At 49.7% G+C, this 14,897-nt stretch overlaps 1 protein-coding gene across 1 annotated transcript; it reads right to left on the bottom strand.

The window, feature by feature from the left end:
* Window positions 1-6,668: 6,668 nt before the first annotated feature.
* Window positions 6,669-12,279, bottom strand: psmb4 (proteasome 20S subunit beta 4). Its single transcript, XM_088905731.1, has 7 exons — window positions 12,134-12,279; window positions 10,759-10,965; window positions 9,317-9,463; window positions 8,833-8,914; window positions 8,279-8,395; window positions 7,382-7,470; window positions 6,669-6,822 (listed from the first exon to the last, which is right to left on the bottom strand). Exons 1-7 carry the CDS (start codon window positions 12,253-12,255, stop codon window positions 6,810-6,812), a joined length of 777 nt encoding a protein of 258 aa, XP_088761857.1. The 5' UTR covers window positions 12,256-12,279; the 3' UTR covers window positions 6,669-6,809.
* Window positions 12,280-14,897: the final 2,618 nt, after the last annotated feature.

The following is a 14,897-nucleotide window of genomic DNA, read 5'->3' as shown; positions in this document are numbered from 1 at the left end:
ACAACCTGGGGCTGCAGGCCAGGGGGACCGTGGGGCGCCGGCTGCCCCCGGACATGGAGGAGAGCGTCCGGGCCTTCGTGGAGTTTGTCCAGCGGCAGATCCGCGTGCAGGACATCCCGCTCTCCGTCATCGGCACCATGGACGAGCTCTCCGTCTTCGTGGACCTGGAGGCCCTGGCCGGCCCTGGCGCCACCGGCAAGGAGGCGGCTTTCCAGCTGGTGGGGACGGGGGAGTCGCTGTTCGACGTCATCGTGGCCACCCTCGCCGACGGCAGCATCCTGCCCACCCTCATCTTCTTCAAGGGCCAGCCCCCGAGCCGGGTCCTCGCCTCCCTTCCCGACTCCGTCCTGCTGGAGGCCAAGCCCGAGGGCTTCACGGAAGAAGAGGAGGTGGAGATCTGGATCTCCAGGGTGTGGCAGAAGCACATGGATTCTCAGAGTGGCGCCAAGGGCATGCTGGTGGTGGACTCCTTCCGCTCCCACATGTCCGAAGACTCTCTGGCGGCCTTGAGCGCGGCCAACACCCTGCCGGCCATCATCCCTGCGGGTTGCACCTCCAGGGTCCTGCCGCTGGAGGTGTGCGTGGGGCCCGCCCTGAGGAGCTTCTTGCAGGCTAAGTGGAGCTCCTGGGCCAGCCAGGCCCAAGAGCCGGGGCCCGGCGCCGAGCAGGTCCTGCAGCTGCTCGTCGGCTGGGTCGCGGAGGCGCTGGGAGCCATCGCCGCCCACCCCGAGCTGCTGCAGCAGTCCTTCCTGGTGGCCAGCGTGCTGCCGGGGCCCGAGAGGGTGGAGAGCGTGGCCGAGACCCAGACCGAGCTGGTCGGCCTGCTGGAGCGGCGGCTGATGGGGGCCGAGCCGTCGGCGGGCCAGGCGCAGGGCAAGCAGGACCCGCGGCTCGGGGGTGGCCCGGATTTGGAAAAGGAGGACGGGAGCGCCTCTCCGGATGAAGGCAGGGCTCTGCCGGACCCCAGGTCCCTGCACCACATCTTCGAGAGAGACAGCGATGCCGAGTCCTTCCACGGGTTCGACGACACCGAGCTGGAGCCCTGAGCGGGTCCGCGCTGGAAGTGTCGCGCCGCCGCGGCCCTCCTCCTCCTCGCAGACGGCCCGCGTCTCTGGGAAGTGAGTGTCAGGGAAGCCTTTAAGTGAAGAAGGCAAGGTCTTTAACGAGTCCAACTTGGCCAGTTGTCTTGTGTGCCCTGTCCCTTCTTTCCTTCTCGCCGGACGTTTACGATCGTGTCTTCCCTGAACAGGTCGGTGGGGTTCGGTCTTATCCTCGCCCTCCTCTTCCAGTGCATTGACCCCACTATCTCTATCGAACCGGTGTTTTATTTTTCCTAAAGCTGGCCGGTGAGCTGGTGTTCCTTGAGGGATGTGCCTCTTGGGGAAACGTCAAATGAGTGGGAGGTTGCAGGGGAGGCAGGGAGCTGGGACTGGGAAGGAAAAGTGTGTGAAAACCAGGATTCTGTTTTTGATGGTTGCCTGTTTTCCGACAACATGTTTCCTGAAAAGTTCTATCAAGTTCTCTCTTACTCTCATGTAGAAGAACCCATCTCGCTTTTTCAGAAAGCGGACAGGGGTGTTCACCGTGAGTGATCACAGTTAAAGAGTTCAACCCGCTGGCTTCAGTAAAAGGCTGACAGCTCAGGTATGCCGATTTTTAATGTTTCGCAGTTTTTTTTTTAAGATGCATGTGTGATGAGGGAAGGGCCACTTCGAATTCAGGATCCTATGATTCACTTTTCCGTTTGCAACAACATAACTATGCATTTTATTTTTGGTGTACCCAAGGACCTGGTATTCCTCACTGCAAACCTATACAATCTTGGCGTAAGCTTGTTCTAAATCATACCTAAAGTCTTGTTTCTGGGGCTATCAGTTCAGTGCATGTATATATTAGTTTTTTTTTTCCCCAAGTCCCATGAGAAATGAATGGCTTTCCTTCCTGGGAGCAGCCTGTAGTATTGGGAGGAAGTGGAGACAAGGTTACTGCACTGGGAATCTTCACCAGGCCACCTCATTGAGAGACTTGCAGTCTTGCCTGCAAAACCCATCATGAATGCGTTTGAAATTGCTTTTTTTCCATTGAATCCCTCATCCCCGACGCTCACCACTGTTGGAGCTGCAAGGTTGCGTTTTCTGCACTTGTTCTTCACACTGGTGCATTCAGACAAAGTGTTTTATTCACGAATATAATGTCTCTCTGCACTGTCTTGAGACAACGGGCTTCTTGATTTCTGTGAAATACTAAAAGCAAAGCTGTAAAAAAAGTGTGCTAGATTTTTGTACTGCAGGTATTACCGGTGTTTAAAAGGGAGCTGTGTTGTATCTCCTTTTCTGAAGTGACACCTGTCTGCTCCAGGCAGGTGACCTTATTTCCAACACCCTGCACAGTCAGGATTCGGCTGTGTCTCTTACCCGCTGCAGGTCTCATGGCGCGATTCTCCGTGATCTGGTTTCAAGCGGATTGTGAACAGATGTGATCCAGAGGTGCCATTAATGAAAATTCATTCCTCCCTCCTGCCTGTGCCAGGTAGTGTAGGGAGCAAGGCAGGAGTTTAAATGCTCTCACTTGGCACAGGACTCCAGGTTTTTCCTCTGCATCCACCCATTTCCTAACCACTTTATCCAGTACAGGGTCATGGGGGAGCTGGAGCCTGTCCTAGCACACCCATTTTCACCAGTTCAGCATTTAATTAAGTTAACGAGCATTGTTGCACTGAGCTCTGATGGACACTCTGGCAGAGGGAGAGAGAGGAATATTGCACTACACCAGTCCATGAGATGTTTCTCCTTTTGATGAAGACTTGCAGAAGGTTTAACAGGCACACCAATACTTTTTTTTTTTATAAAAGCCTCACCTTTCCTGAGCATCAATGCAGCCTTTAAAAACACCAGGCCCTAGTCAGGCCTCCAGCTAGGCCCCAAACTGATCAGTGCGGTCTTGTTTTTAACATGGGTCTGTTTTTAGTTCTGGGTATGGGCTCTGTTTCCCAATAACCATGTTGCTGCTGCTGCTTCTTTGGACATTGGTGCTACCAGCATCCCTCTCCTTTCGGGGGGTAGGGGGTTTGGAGGAGGCAGTGCTGTCTCGATTCGGAGAGAGAAGTGGATATTGTGTTGATCTCGGCTTTTGGACTAAACCGATGAAATTTTTGCTCGGATGGACTGTACTTTCCTTTACAAGATGATCAATGAGCCTAACACAGTGATAATCCCCAGTTTTTTTGTTTTGTTTTTGCACCCTGTCCACATAAGTCGATTGGGCTGCAGCGCCCCCCCGCCCTTCCCTTCTCGAACCCAAGGCATTTGCGTCACGTGCTGTGAAGTACAGCGATCTGTTTTTCCTCAAGCGAATCAGAATGGTGTTTCGTACTGTATTTTTTGGGTTTGTTTGTGTTATTTCTGGACCTATTTGAAATGATTTCTAGGAAGTGTGCCTGAATGGATTTTTCTGTAATAAAAGAGGAATAAAATGACGGTGCGTTTGTCGTTTCCCACTTTAATGGAAAAGATCTAAATTACAGTCGTGCTGGGTATCGGTCTTAAGTCCTGATTTTACTAGTTTCCAAGGCCCAACACTCATTAAAAGAAATCTTTACAATTCACAATACCCTGCTTGTCTCATTCAGAGTGATGTAATTATTTACTTGCATTCCGGTAATCTTGGACCTCCTTAAATCTTTAATCATACGGTTTGCTTGTGTTGCTTATATTGAGGTACAGTAACTGCACTTGTGAATACTGGCCAGCTGACTGCCATGGTGCACTCCTGTGCTTAAAGGAATGTGCTGTGTTCACAGCCTAAAAGCACAGAACCTCTTTATCCAAGTCTTCTTGAACTAAAGCAAAAGCTGTAATATGTCAAAGTTAGCCTACTGTGCCACCTGATCCAGAGGAAGCAACATTATAATAAGTGCACTAAGAGCAGCAGGCAGTTTACACAAAGGGTGGTGGGAGTATGGAATATACGTTATACGAGCAGATATAGTTTCTTCTTTTCAGGAAAAGGCTGAATACTGTATGTTCCTGGATTTGATCAGTTACTGGTCAAAGGTGCTAGAGGAGCTGGATTGCCTTTTGGCAATGTCTTCGCCTTTTCTAATAAAATGCCGTTTTCCTGCGGACAGGACCCTGTTCATTGTGTACCTGTGGACAATGAAGGTAAACTCGGAGGGACCTTTTATAAGATAAAAAAATGTGTTTCTTGTTGATTCTGTGTTGTGTGCCGGTTGTTTTTATGATAGTTTTAAGAGTTCTGATAACCATAGAGCAGACTTGATTATATTCACTGTATTGTTGCTGTGCACAAAATACCATTTATAATATGCCAGCCAAAAATAATCAAAGGGTTTATTTACTCTTGTTACCTTTGGTTGACCTGTTTGGGATCAAGAAAACAATTGGCTTGTGTGCAGAAAGTCAACTTAATTAACTCTTCAAAGGTAGATACGGAATTTTCGGTGAGGCTTAAATTTCAAACATGCAGGGGCAGAGAGCAGCTCAAAAAAACCTGCAAACATATTGGTGTGGTAAACAATGTGCTTATTTCATTGTTCCAAGATACCTAAATAGACAGGCACCCATTTTTGTGTGTATGTGGCACAAGCATGCTTCTGTATGTACTGCAGCACCCATGTTTGAAGGACAGAAGATGCAGGGCCTTGATTTCTGCTTCAGAGCTACGGCACTGTACAGGTATCAGCTCTCCAGTTATGAACAGCAGATTGTTAGCTTAAGTTGTGGAGCAATCTAATACACCATTTTCAGCCTCTGATATTGACACACCTGTAAAACATTGACTGAGGGTCACAAACAGAGCTCTTTACAGCTCTACAGCAGAAGCCTGGAGTTATTCATGTTTCAAAATGGAAAAACTAAAAAAGGTGGGCTTCCTTGTGTGTACAAGTATACAAGATTAGGGGTGATTGTCACAACCTGCTTACCTAATTAAGCATTAGTTTGTGATGGAGTAGAGAGAGTTTGGACTCTCTAAACGAGTGGGGTCTTCAGCCCTATTCCTAGAGAACCCAAAACCATAATGACTAGGTCACTCTAAATCAAATGTTACTTAAGACACCTTCACGTTACAGATAAATTATACAGGTTGTTTTTGTTTTGAGAGATCTCTGGTCCCAAAGTTAAATTGTTACTGATCTCTAAATTAGTACATCACCTGCTTAATTGATCACATTGTTTCAACCCTTGACGGATGACTGACACCTCAAAAATCCACTGGACCCAATAATCTTCACAAAACGGAGGGCTGTTTGAAAACAGGATCCAGTTCTGGGGGGGCTGGTATGTCTCTCTGCTTTCTAGGTCTCTTTTAAAGCAGCCACACATTTACAACTAGGAGAAGACGTCAACTAGCCCAATCGGCAGGATCTTTGAAGTCGGCAGGAAGCTGGAGCAGCTTGTTGATGCAAAGAGAACATGCAGACTCCACATAGAATGATTTCCAGGCCAGAATCAACCGAAGGACCCAAGAACTGTGAGTAGTACCGCCCCTTATCAATACTACACAATTTATAGAATTAGTTCAGTGATTAGTTATTAGTGAGTAGCTGCGTCGGCATGCGTAGTCCGCAATGGAACAAGTAATAGGTTTATTATGAAGAAGGCTTCACAGCCGAAATGTTGTTTTCTCTCCTCTTTTCAGCATGGAATAAACCTATTACTTGTTCAGTTAAAGAATTAGTTTTGTTTGATTACTTTACTCATGAGCCAGTGACTTGGGGTAACAGTGGAGGGTTTAACAATTTCACATGGGTTAAGCTTGCCTTTTTGGGGGATCTACTGAAGATGTTCTACACTGCCAACAGACAAGAGTACTTCACTCCTTCAAGAAAAACTGCTGTTAGTTTCTACTTGGCATTCGGCTTCACTCAACCAAATCTCCTGAAGCCTCATTTTGAAAATGAAATGGATTTTGGCAGCTGCACAAGCCTCAGTAACGTGTGTCATGAATGACTCATGCTCCAGGCACTCAGGAGGGACCTGTGGACACCCACTACTCCTGCGTTTCATCTCTTCTCATCGTACAACCCCCGCAAGGCCCTCTGCACAACACAGCGGCAGTGGGAACAAAATCTACAAGCACCGTTTAACCCTGGGGTGCAACAGCCGGGACGCCACGCTGACATATGGAGGCAAGAGACACTGAAATTCGCCTGGATGCAGCACAGTCCTTGTCTTCTCTTTTTAATCCAGGATTCCAGGCCCACACACCTGCTGGTTTTCATTCTGGCTGAGCTGAATGTCCCAATCGAAGCCTTAATTGAAATAGCAACTGCTCGTCTGGCAAACTGGCCGATGTTTCTTTCTAGAAAAGGTTTGGAATTTGACGTTACTTGTGAAGAGCATTAGTTCAAAGGCAAAATCCAACATATTTAAGATCTGAAACAGTCAAACCGATTAATCCTGTTCTTAAGTCAGTGTTGGGTTCAGGCACGTAATTAAGAGCCGAGATGGAAACCCTGCTTTAAACAATCGATTAAAAACTGAAGCACTTAAATCTTCAAACAAGACGATTTGACCTCTCTAACCCTGGAGTTGGTGCTGACAGCCGAGTACGCAGGCCTGAGCTCCCGCCGGTCACGTAGGATCTGCGCCCGCAGGGGAGCACGCCCCTGGCCAAGGGTCCGAGAAAGAAACAAAAGTACTCAAGGCTGTGTGGATTTTATTTTTATTTTTTCCTTTAAAAAAAAAGAATACCTAATGTGATCAGTTACAGAGAGTGGTGCCTGAACAGCGTTGGAGCTAGATGAGTAAGACGGAGGGGGAGGTGGGCCTGGACCCTGGCCATCTGCTTCACTCGAACCCGCTGGAATCGAAACAGAGCAAGACGGTCAGGGGACAGATATTTACACCACAACAGACTGTTGCAATGCTACTGCCTAGTCAGGAATCCACCCACCCATTTTGTAACCACTTCTTCCAGTTCAGGGTCATGAGGGAGCTGGAGCCAATTAACCTGCCAGCGTGTCTTCTGACTGTGGGAGGAAACCCACGCAAACCTGGGAGAGCATGCAAACTCCACCCAGACAGCACCCCAGGTCTGGCATTGAACCCAGGACCCCAGCCCTGCAAAGGCAGCAATGCTCACCACCGCGCCACTCTGCTGCCCCTCAGGTCAGGAATCTACCTGCAAAGTCATGACCACTTGATGGACAGGAGTGTAGGAGAGGTGCAGCGAAGTATCTGGTGACTGGAATACAACAGGGGTGCTATCGGAAGTTCCTGGTCAATGCAGCGAGACCCTTGCAACTAAGAAAACGGAGGAGACGGCCTGCAGCATTTCACCAGCCAGAACCGGGCTGCACTCTGGGCCACATGCGGTAGGGAGGGCCCCACCGCCAGAGGGCTTTCAGAACCGGGCCCACCTGATCATGTGTGCGATCTCCCAGTTCGTTTCCGAAGACAGGGGCCCCTCGATGACCACGCCGGCTTCCGTCACGGTGGCGATCTCGTGCTGCAAGAGGAGAGAGCCAGCTGCTGAGACGCGCACGGGCACGGGCTACTGCAGCCCTTCGGCGGTTAAACGTGCCCGCTGTCAGTAACGAGAGCGGCCCAGGCGCGAGCAACACACTTCCTGGTCACCGAATCCCAGCGCAGCCCTGGAGAGGTCTGCTTGGACGCGTCGACTGCACTACCTGACATTACTCAGTACAAACTGTGCCTGGAGCCATCTGGCCCTTGACGTGCTGTAAAACGCGCTGTGTGAAGAATCCCACTTCTCCGAGCCATCTTAAATGTAGGTATTGGATTACTCAGGTGACCCCAAAAACGGGAAAAAGAACTCGACAGTCAAGCGGCCGTGTACTGTGGGTTACACCAAGAAATGTTTTTCGAGGTGAATGGTTTTGTACTGAAGCAAAGCCGTCCAGCTTCTCAATTGTGCAAGACTTGGCAGGGAAGAATATATACACAGCATACAGAACATTCTTCTTTTTTTTTTTAAGAGGAAAGCACTGGCAAAACTAAACTGTGCTCCAGATTGGATGCACTGTTTTTAACCCCCAAAAAAAGCATGTTTTTTGGGGACGAAGCCCAGCAAGAATTAGTGCTGCTGCCTGGCTTGAGGGCCGAGCCCCCAGCTCGCTAATTAAACCTGACCTTAAAGGAAAGGGTGCTGGCACAACATCTGCTACGTGACTGGACACCCTCAAGAAACCTCCCCCCCCCCAGCCCGAGGTCACGGCCTTTTCCATCATCACACTGCCCACCCCCGCCCGACCCCCCCGCTGCCCCGACAGTCCCCCTCCCCTGCTCTTACTCACCCTGTTGTAGGAGCGGGCGTCCCTGTAGTACAGCACCTTGAGGCAGCGCTCCACCAGCGCCCGCGCCTCCTCCTGGCTGACCTCTGCCTTGTTCTCCATCACCTCCCGCATCAGGGGCTGCGCGGGGACACAAGCGAGGGTGAGGAGGACTCAGAAACCGGCCCGTCCCGCTACCTGTGGCTGGAGTTTCTGGGGCGCTTCCCTAAGTACCGGAGGACTGCTGTGGCTAAGCTACCTGGCCTCCCTCCGGCGCCGGTGGAATACAGTACTCCTGCAGCTACGTGCGAAACTCACTGGCATCCTCTGGGGCAAAAGGGGCTATATAAACGCAAGAAATGATTCCAGTCTCGAAGATGAGCTGGAATCTCAAGTACGGAATGAAACGATGTGTGCAGAACCAACCACAGCGCGCCCAACCTGAAACCCAAAGCAGGAAAGAGAGACATTCGAATCGGGAGGACGAACAAGACCACCGTGTAAGTTCGCTTTCATCTCCCGGGCCATGTGAGGATCGGCTCGGAGGCACCAGTGGAGAAAGGAGTAGGAAGACTCACCTGTGCCAGGTAAGCTCCAAAACCTGTAGCCACAGTGGGAGCTTCGTAGGCCACTCCCAGCTTGTCCACATAGCCCAGGAAACTGGAAAGGAGCAAGGACAGAGAAGTCGCACCACTACAAGACAATGCCTCTCTTTTAGGTATTGCTCAAACCACCAGTTTAACCAGCTGAAGTTCTCCTCTCAATCATTCTGTACTCAACCTGGGCTGGCTGATTCTTCATAGAAGGAAATACAACTGTTCTGCTTGCGCAATATTGCAATAGGATATAAAACCAATGTGAGCACACTGAATCAAGAAGCAATGGAGGAGGAGAAAATTAAAACCAATCTAGCGGTACCAACTCTCAGCACTGGATAGGGAATTCAGTCAGAAATCCCATAAAATTAGGATTGGGATATACTGGTCTGCAGTAACTCTAGTCTAGTTTCCAAGAGCAGGGCTCAGGTTCTCGGGTTCACGGCCGGCTGTGCCACAGCCCCACCTCTCTCCGTTGTAGAAGCCCCCGATGACCACGGTGTTCCACAGGGGGTTCATCTTGCTGCGGCGGTTGTACATGACTCTGGTCAGCCAGGAGTGGATGGCCTTGGGGCTGTAACTGTGGCCGTCGCCCAGCAACTCCTCGTCAATCCTGGGGCAGCAAAAGGGCAAGGAAGGTTTCTTTCGTTTCCTTTAAACGTGTAGCGTCTCTTTACACGGCTGCACCGTTTGGAGCCCCCCTGCTCCCCTCCGTGCGGCGGTTCGCGGTCAGCACGGACACGGAGGAGTGGCTGGGCTCCCCTGACCGTCTCGTCCACCAGAGCCGGCGGGTCACTGGCCGCACCGCACAGCGAGGGAGGCGTTCCTCACCGACCTCCCCGCAAAACCCGCAGGCGCCTGGGAAGAGGCTGGAAGCCAAGGGGGGATTCCCTGATTCCCACCCCACCTCCAGAAGCTCCGTGGGGATCACGGTCAAGGCCCCGCCAGGAACCAGACCCAGATCAAACCTGCGGATCTGGATCACAGGATCTGGAACCTGCATTCGGTTAAGCGCCTTGACTGGCCAAGACCCTTGGATGCCTCTGCAATCCAGTTTGTCCCAAGCTCACAGTTACAGAGCTGGTCCTGGTCTATGTATCTTATTGAACTGCATGACTGTAATAGTCCTCATCAAGCTGTCAGGGTCAAACAGGCATCCAGCTTGCCACTATTTTGAATAATCATCAGGAAAAGACCTGTAAAAGAAAACTAATCCGTATATCTAAAAAAATAATTAGGTTAATACAGTCAAGCCAGCCAAAAATCAAGAGATCAGAGTGGGTCACACTTGAACCCTACAGGCCAGAGATCACCGGTCCAGTCTGGGTCACACTGTACCCCTACGGGCCAGAGTCCGCCGGTCCAGTCTGGGTCACACTGTACCCCTACGGGCCAGAGACCGCCGGTCCAGTCTGGGTCACACTGTACCCCTACGGGCCAGAGATCGCCGGTCCAGTCTGGGTCACACTGTACCCCTACGGGCCAGAGATCGCCGGTCCAGTCTGGGGCACACTGTACCCCTACGGGCCAGAGACCGCCGGTCCAGTCTGGGGCACACTGTACCCCTACGGGCCAGAGACCGCCGGTCCAGTCTGGGTCACACTGTACCCCTACGGGCCAGAGATCGCCGGTCCAGTCTGGGTCACACTGTACCCCTACGGGCCAGAGATCGCCGGTCCAGTCTGGGGCACACTGTACCCCTACGGGCCAGAGACCGCCGGTCCAGTCTGGGTCACACTGTACCCCTACGGGCCAGAGACCGCCGGTCCAGTCTGGGGCACACTGTACCCCTACGGGCCAGGGACCGCCGGTGCAGTCTGGGGCACACTGTACCCCTACGGGGCAGAGACCGCCAGTCCAGTCTGGGCCGGCTCACAGCTGGGGCCGAATTGCCCCCCCCACACTTACACCATCTGCTCGATGACCTGCTTGAGGTACTGGTAGTCGGCGTAGTCCCCCGAGGCCCCCAGCAGGGTGCTGTCGTTGACCTTCATGATGCGGGAGATGTTGCGGAAGCGCGCCAGCGAGCCGTAGGAGCCCAGCATGTCGGCCGCGATGACGACGCCCCCGTTGAACTTCACCCCCAGCACCGACGTGCCCGTCACCATGGGGTTCCTGCGGAGAGGCCAGGCTGCGCTTTACGAGCTGCTTCAGGCAGGTGTAAAGCATCTTAATGGGCAACGCCACTACCCCCCCCCTCCCCCCGGTCCTGGAGGGCCCGCAGGGTTCCAGTCCAGTTGGGCTCGTACTGCCCTGAAGCGGCTCCTTACGGGCTTAACTGGGCCAGTTTAACACCTCCTCCCAGCTCTTCAGGTGCTGCTGCTTTAACTAAGCCTGCAGACACACTGACCAGCCTCCCCTCCAGCATCAGGAGTGGGGGACCCCCGGTCTGGATCCAAAGGTTATTCACAGAAGCCCCACTGCTTCAGCCCACCTGAGCCCTCTGGGGGAAAATAAAACTCAACCCTTAACCCATTACCACAGAGGAAGAAAGTGATTGTAAGAGACTGGTAAGGGCATAAACGGGTAGTCTTCCTGGCTAGCAATACCAAACGTCAACTCGGTTAACATTTCTCTGCGCCGGTTACCCCAGACTCAGATAGGCAAGAATTTAAAAATTCCGCGTTTACTGCGAGTTAGGACAGAAAACACACAGGCGCTGCCTCAGCATTTTGGTTGTGCTGGAAGCGAAACACGGATACTCAGAATCTGCTCAAACAAAGTAGATCTTTGTCTTCCTGATCTTGTCCGGGGTTTTTTTTTGACAATCAGCACAACCATTACCGATTATTGACTTATTGACTATCACCCCGGTTACTGACGCTTTCATCGACCCGCGGGATTAAAAGAATTTAAAGGTTTACAGAGTCCAAATCACACAGGGTGACAAACGTCGCGGATTTCTTCTAGGTACCGTATAGTCCGTCGGAATAGAAATCCAACTTTAAAAGTACACCGTGATTTAAAACCTGCCTTGAACTGAGTGCAAGCCGGTTTCGAAGCGGAAAGTCGCCTCAAATTGAAGAGTTCTAGATGCTAGAAAGCTAACCTCTTCAGCTAGCACCTCATCAGCTTCAAATGCACACACACTAACGTTCTTAAAATAAGAAAAAGTGTTAAAAAGACGCGCAGTAATATTACAGATGAAACCGCTGTTGTCACTTCCACCATGATGATACAGCACAGCCTCCGGCTCCTCGTGAAAACGAAAGGGATGTTTAACGACTATAAAAGCCCTTTTTGACCCCAAATTTCCCACCCGAAAAACTCAAGACTAGCTCACAGTGTGTGTCGGACGGGTCCGCATCCCGGGACTATGTCGCTGCTTTTCCCTGGAAAGGAATAAAATTGACCGGGTTTGGGTCCATTATCCCAAAAGCTCAGCTTCATTCCGCTCGCGTCCATTTTGAAAGCTGGAGGAAGTGATGTCACAGCCGCGTCTTAAGCACTTCCGAGGGTTTCTGTGAACAAGTGGTGGCCATCTTAACTCCTGGCGGACGCGTCTCCAGCTTCACATTGGGTACTGGGTATCAGGAAAGTGTTGTATTATGTTGTACAACACCTCTAGGTGTTAAACTTTAGGTTTAATGGTGTTCCCTTCAAGGAGAGGAATTGAAAGGAAGTTTAAATAAGGGTGTTTTATGCGATACACGACACGACATGTCACCTGTCAACTACTTTTTAAATAACTTTTTTATCATCCTTCAAATAAAACTAAAAACTTTAGTAAAGTAAATGAATCATTAAAGTTGGGGGTTAGCAATGATGGGGACGTTTTTTTAGGGAAACAGACGCTTTTCAAGTGGTTAGAGCTAACAAAAACTGTCTGTAAGACGTCTGAAGTATAAAACTTCTTTGTTAATCAATATATGGAGCATATTGACTGTATGCTAGTATCCAAACCCATAAATTACCTATAAATACCCACAAATTCGGTGCTAGCAGTCTTTTATCTGAATGAAACCTCATAAACCATTTGCTTAATGAACAGGGATTTATTCATAAACAGCATCAAGACACAAACAAGGCACCATAACTCTCTGACTTTACTTTGTATTGAAATCCTTTCAGAACAAAAGTATCTGTAAAACCAAACTTGTGTTACACACTTTGAGTATAGAGCAAGGGTGAAAAACAGGTTTTTCTTCCAACCTGAGTTGTCTGTTAGACAACCTAATTATTTTATTAGTTCAGGTGGGGAGCTGCGTCAGCATGCGTAGGCTGCAAAGGAACAAGTAATAGGTTTATTCCAGGCTGAAAAGCACACAGCTGAAGAAGGCTCCACGGCCGAAACGTTGTGTTCTTTCTTCTCTTTTCAGCATGGAATAAACCTATTACTTGTTCCTAATTATTTTATTAGTCATGCAACTCTTAACTTCACTACAGTATTGCATCCAGTATGTTCCAGCCGCTGGCACAGTGCTGTCTGTGTGGAGTTTGCATGTTCTCCCTGTGTTCTCGTGGGTTTCCCCCAGGTGCTCTGGTTTCCTCCCTCAGTCCGAAGACATGCTGGTGGGTTAATTGGCTTCTGGGAAAATTGGCCCTGGTATGAGTGTGTGTGTCTGACAGTCTGCCCCGTGATGGATGTTCCGGGGGCGTTGTGAAAAACCCTTAGGGGGAAGGAGCTCATACCCAACTGCCCACTGGCTGTGTTAGATGGCTGTTGGGTTCAGTGAAGAGATCAAAATCTCAGCTGGACCCAAAAGCAGATAATGGCATGGATCCCAATGACGTGGGTTGAGAGTTTGTGCTGGGATCAGAGGTTTTATTTTTAAAAAGAAAGGTCTCCAGCCCTTGTTCCTAAACAAGTAGGAAAATGAACATCATCATAAGGGACCCAACCTCTAATTGGGCGACTATAAGTAGTGGTGTACCTCAGGGAACCATTTTAGGTCCCTTATGCTTTCTGATCTATATCAATGATCTAGATTGTGACGTAGTGAAATAGATCTGCAAAACTGGAGCCATGTCAAACACAGAAACAGCAGCATTCTCCTCTGGCTCGCAACATTTCTCACGTTCTGAGAATTCAGCCTGAGCAAAATCTAGACATATTAGGGTCCCCCAGATCTTGTGGTGGGAGCCCCTGCTTTATGTGGTGCATCTGACTGTCAGGGGTGCAACACCGTATGTCTGATCAGCTCGCCATATCGCAATCCCTCAAGAGCGATCATGGCAGAGGTCCAGACGTTTTTTTCAATAACCCTTCAGTGCTACAGTCACCCCTGGATGACCTCCTGTGTGTGATAAGGGCGGTGTGGGCCGAAGAAAACGCTAAGTCAGCGCAGTTGGCCTCTTCCCAAAGAGACAGTGTCAATATCCCAAGCCTTGCCTGCTGTTGTTTTCTCCAGTAGTGAGGATTAGGGCCTGCCAGCAAGTCTCCTTTATTCCCGACTTCACTCCCCTGACCTTCAGCTGTTCTCCCTTTCTAAACCTTTTTGCGAAGTTCAAACCATCTCCACCAGCTTCAGAGCTGAAAACCATTAAAAAAAAGCTCCATATAGGCACTAGCTCAGTCAATGGTTTTTTAATTTCAGCTGGGGAAAAAACATACACTCTTGTATCCGTGTTTTCCCCCTGACCCTTTGAAAACCATTACTGTTCGTTTATTGATTTACTTCTACGCGAGCCGGGTAATATTTACACTACAGTAAAAGTTGTGATGCCTGAAAGAGACCCTGTGCTTCTTTAGAGGTATAAAATGCACATGACGTGTTCGGTCATAAACTAAACCATAAAACTTAAACCTCGGCAATTTAAATGATCGTCCTCTTGCCCTGCTGTCATCTCATAAACAGACCAGAGTTGCACTATAGACCTTGCCTGCAGAAAAGCAGGCAAATTAAAAAAAAAGTTACTTTAACAAGACGTATTCGCTACAGTTACAAGGTACTTAAGCGATGGATTATTTTGGATAAAGTTTGTAAGAAGCTGGCTTTTAAAAGGTGATGGGGTGTATAACTCTACATATTGAACTGAACAGACTACACAGATCATTGTAATTGATTATCTTTATTATTTCCCTCGGCGTCTCGTTCATTTTAGAC

Source organism: Atractosteus spatula, chromosome 25 (assembly GCF_055471065.1).
Source record: "Atractosteus spatula isolate fAtrSpa1 chromosome 25, fAtrSpa1.hap1, whole genome shotgun sequence".
Lineage (NCBI taxonomy): Eukaryota > Metazoa > Chordata > Actinopteri > Semionotiformes > Lepisosteidae > Atractosteus > Atractosteus spatula.
This window is presented reverse-complemented; position numbering and strand designations above follow the sequence as displayed.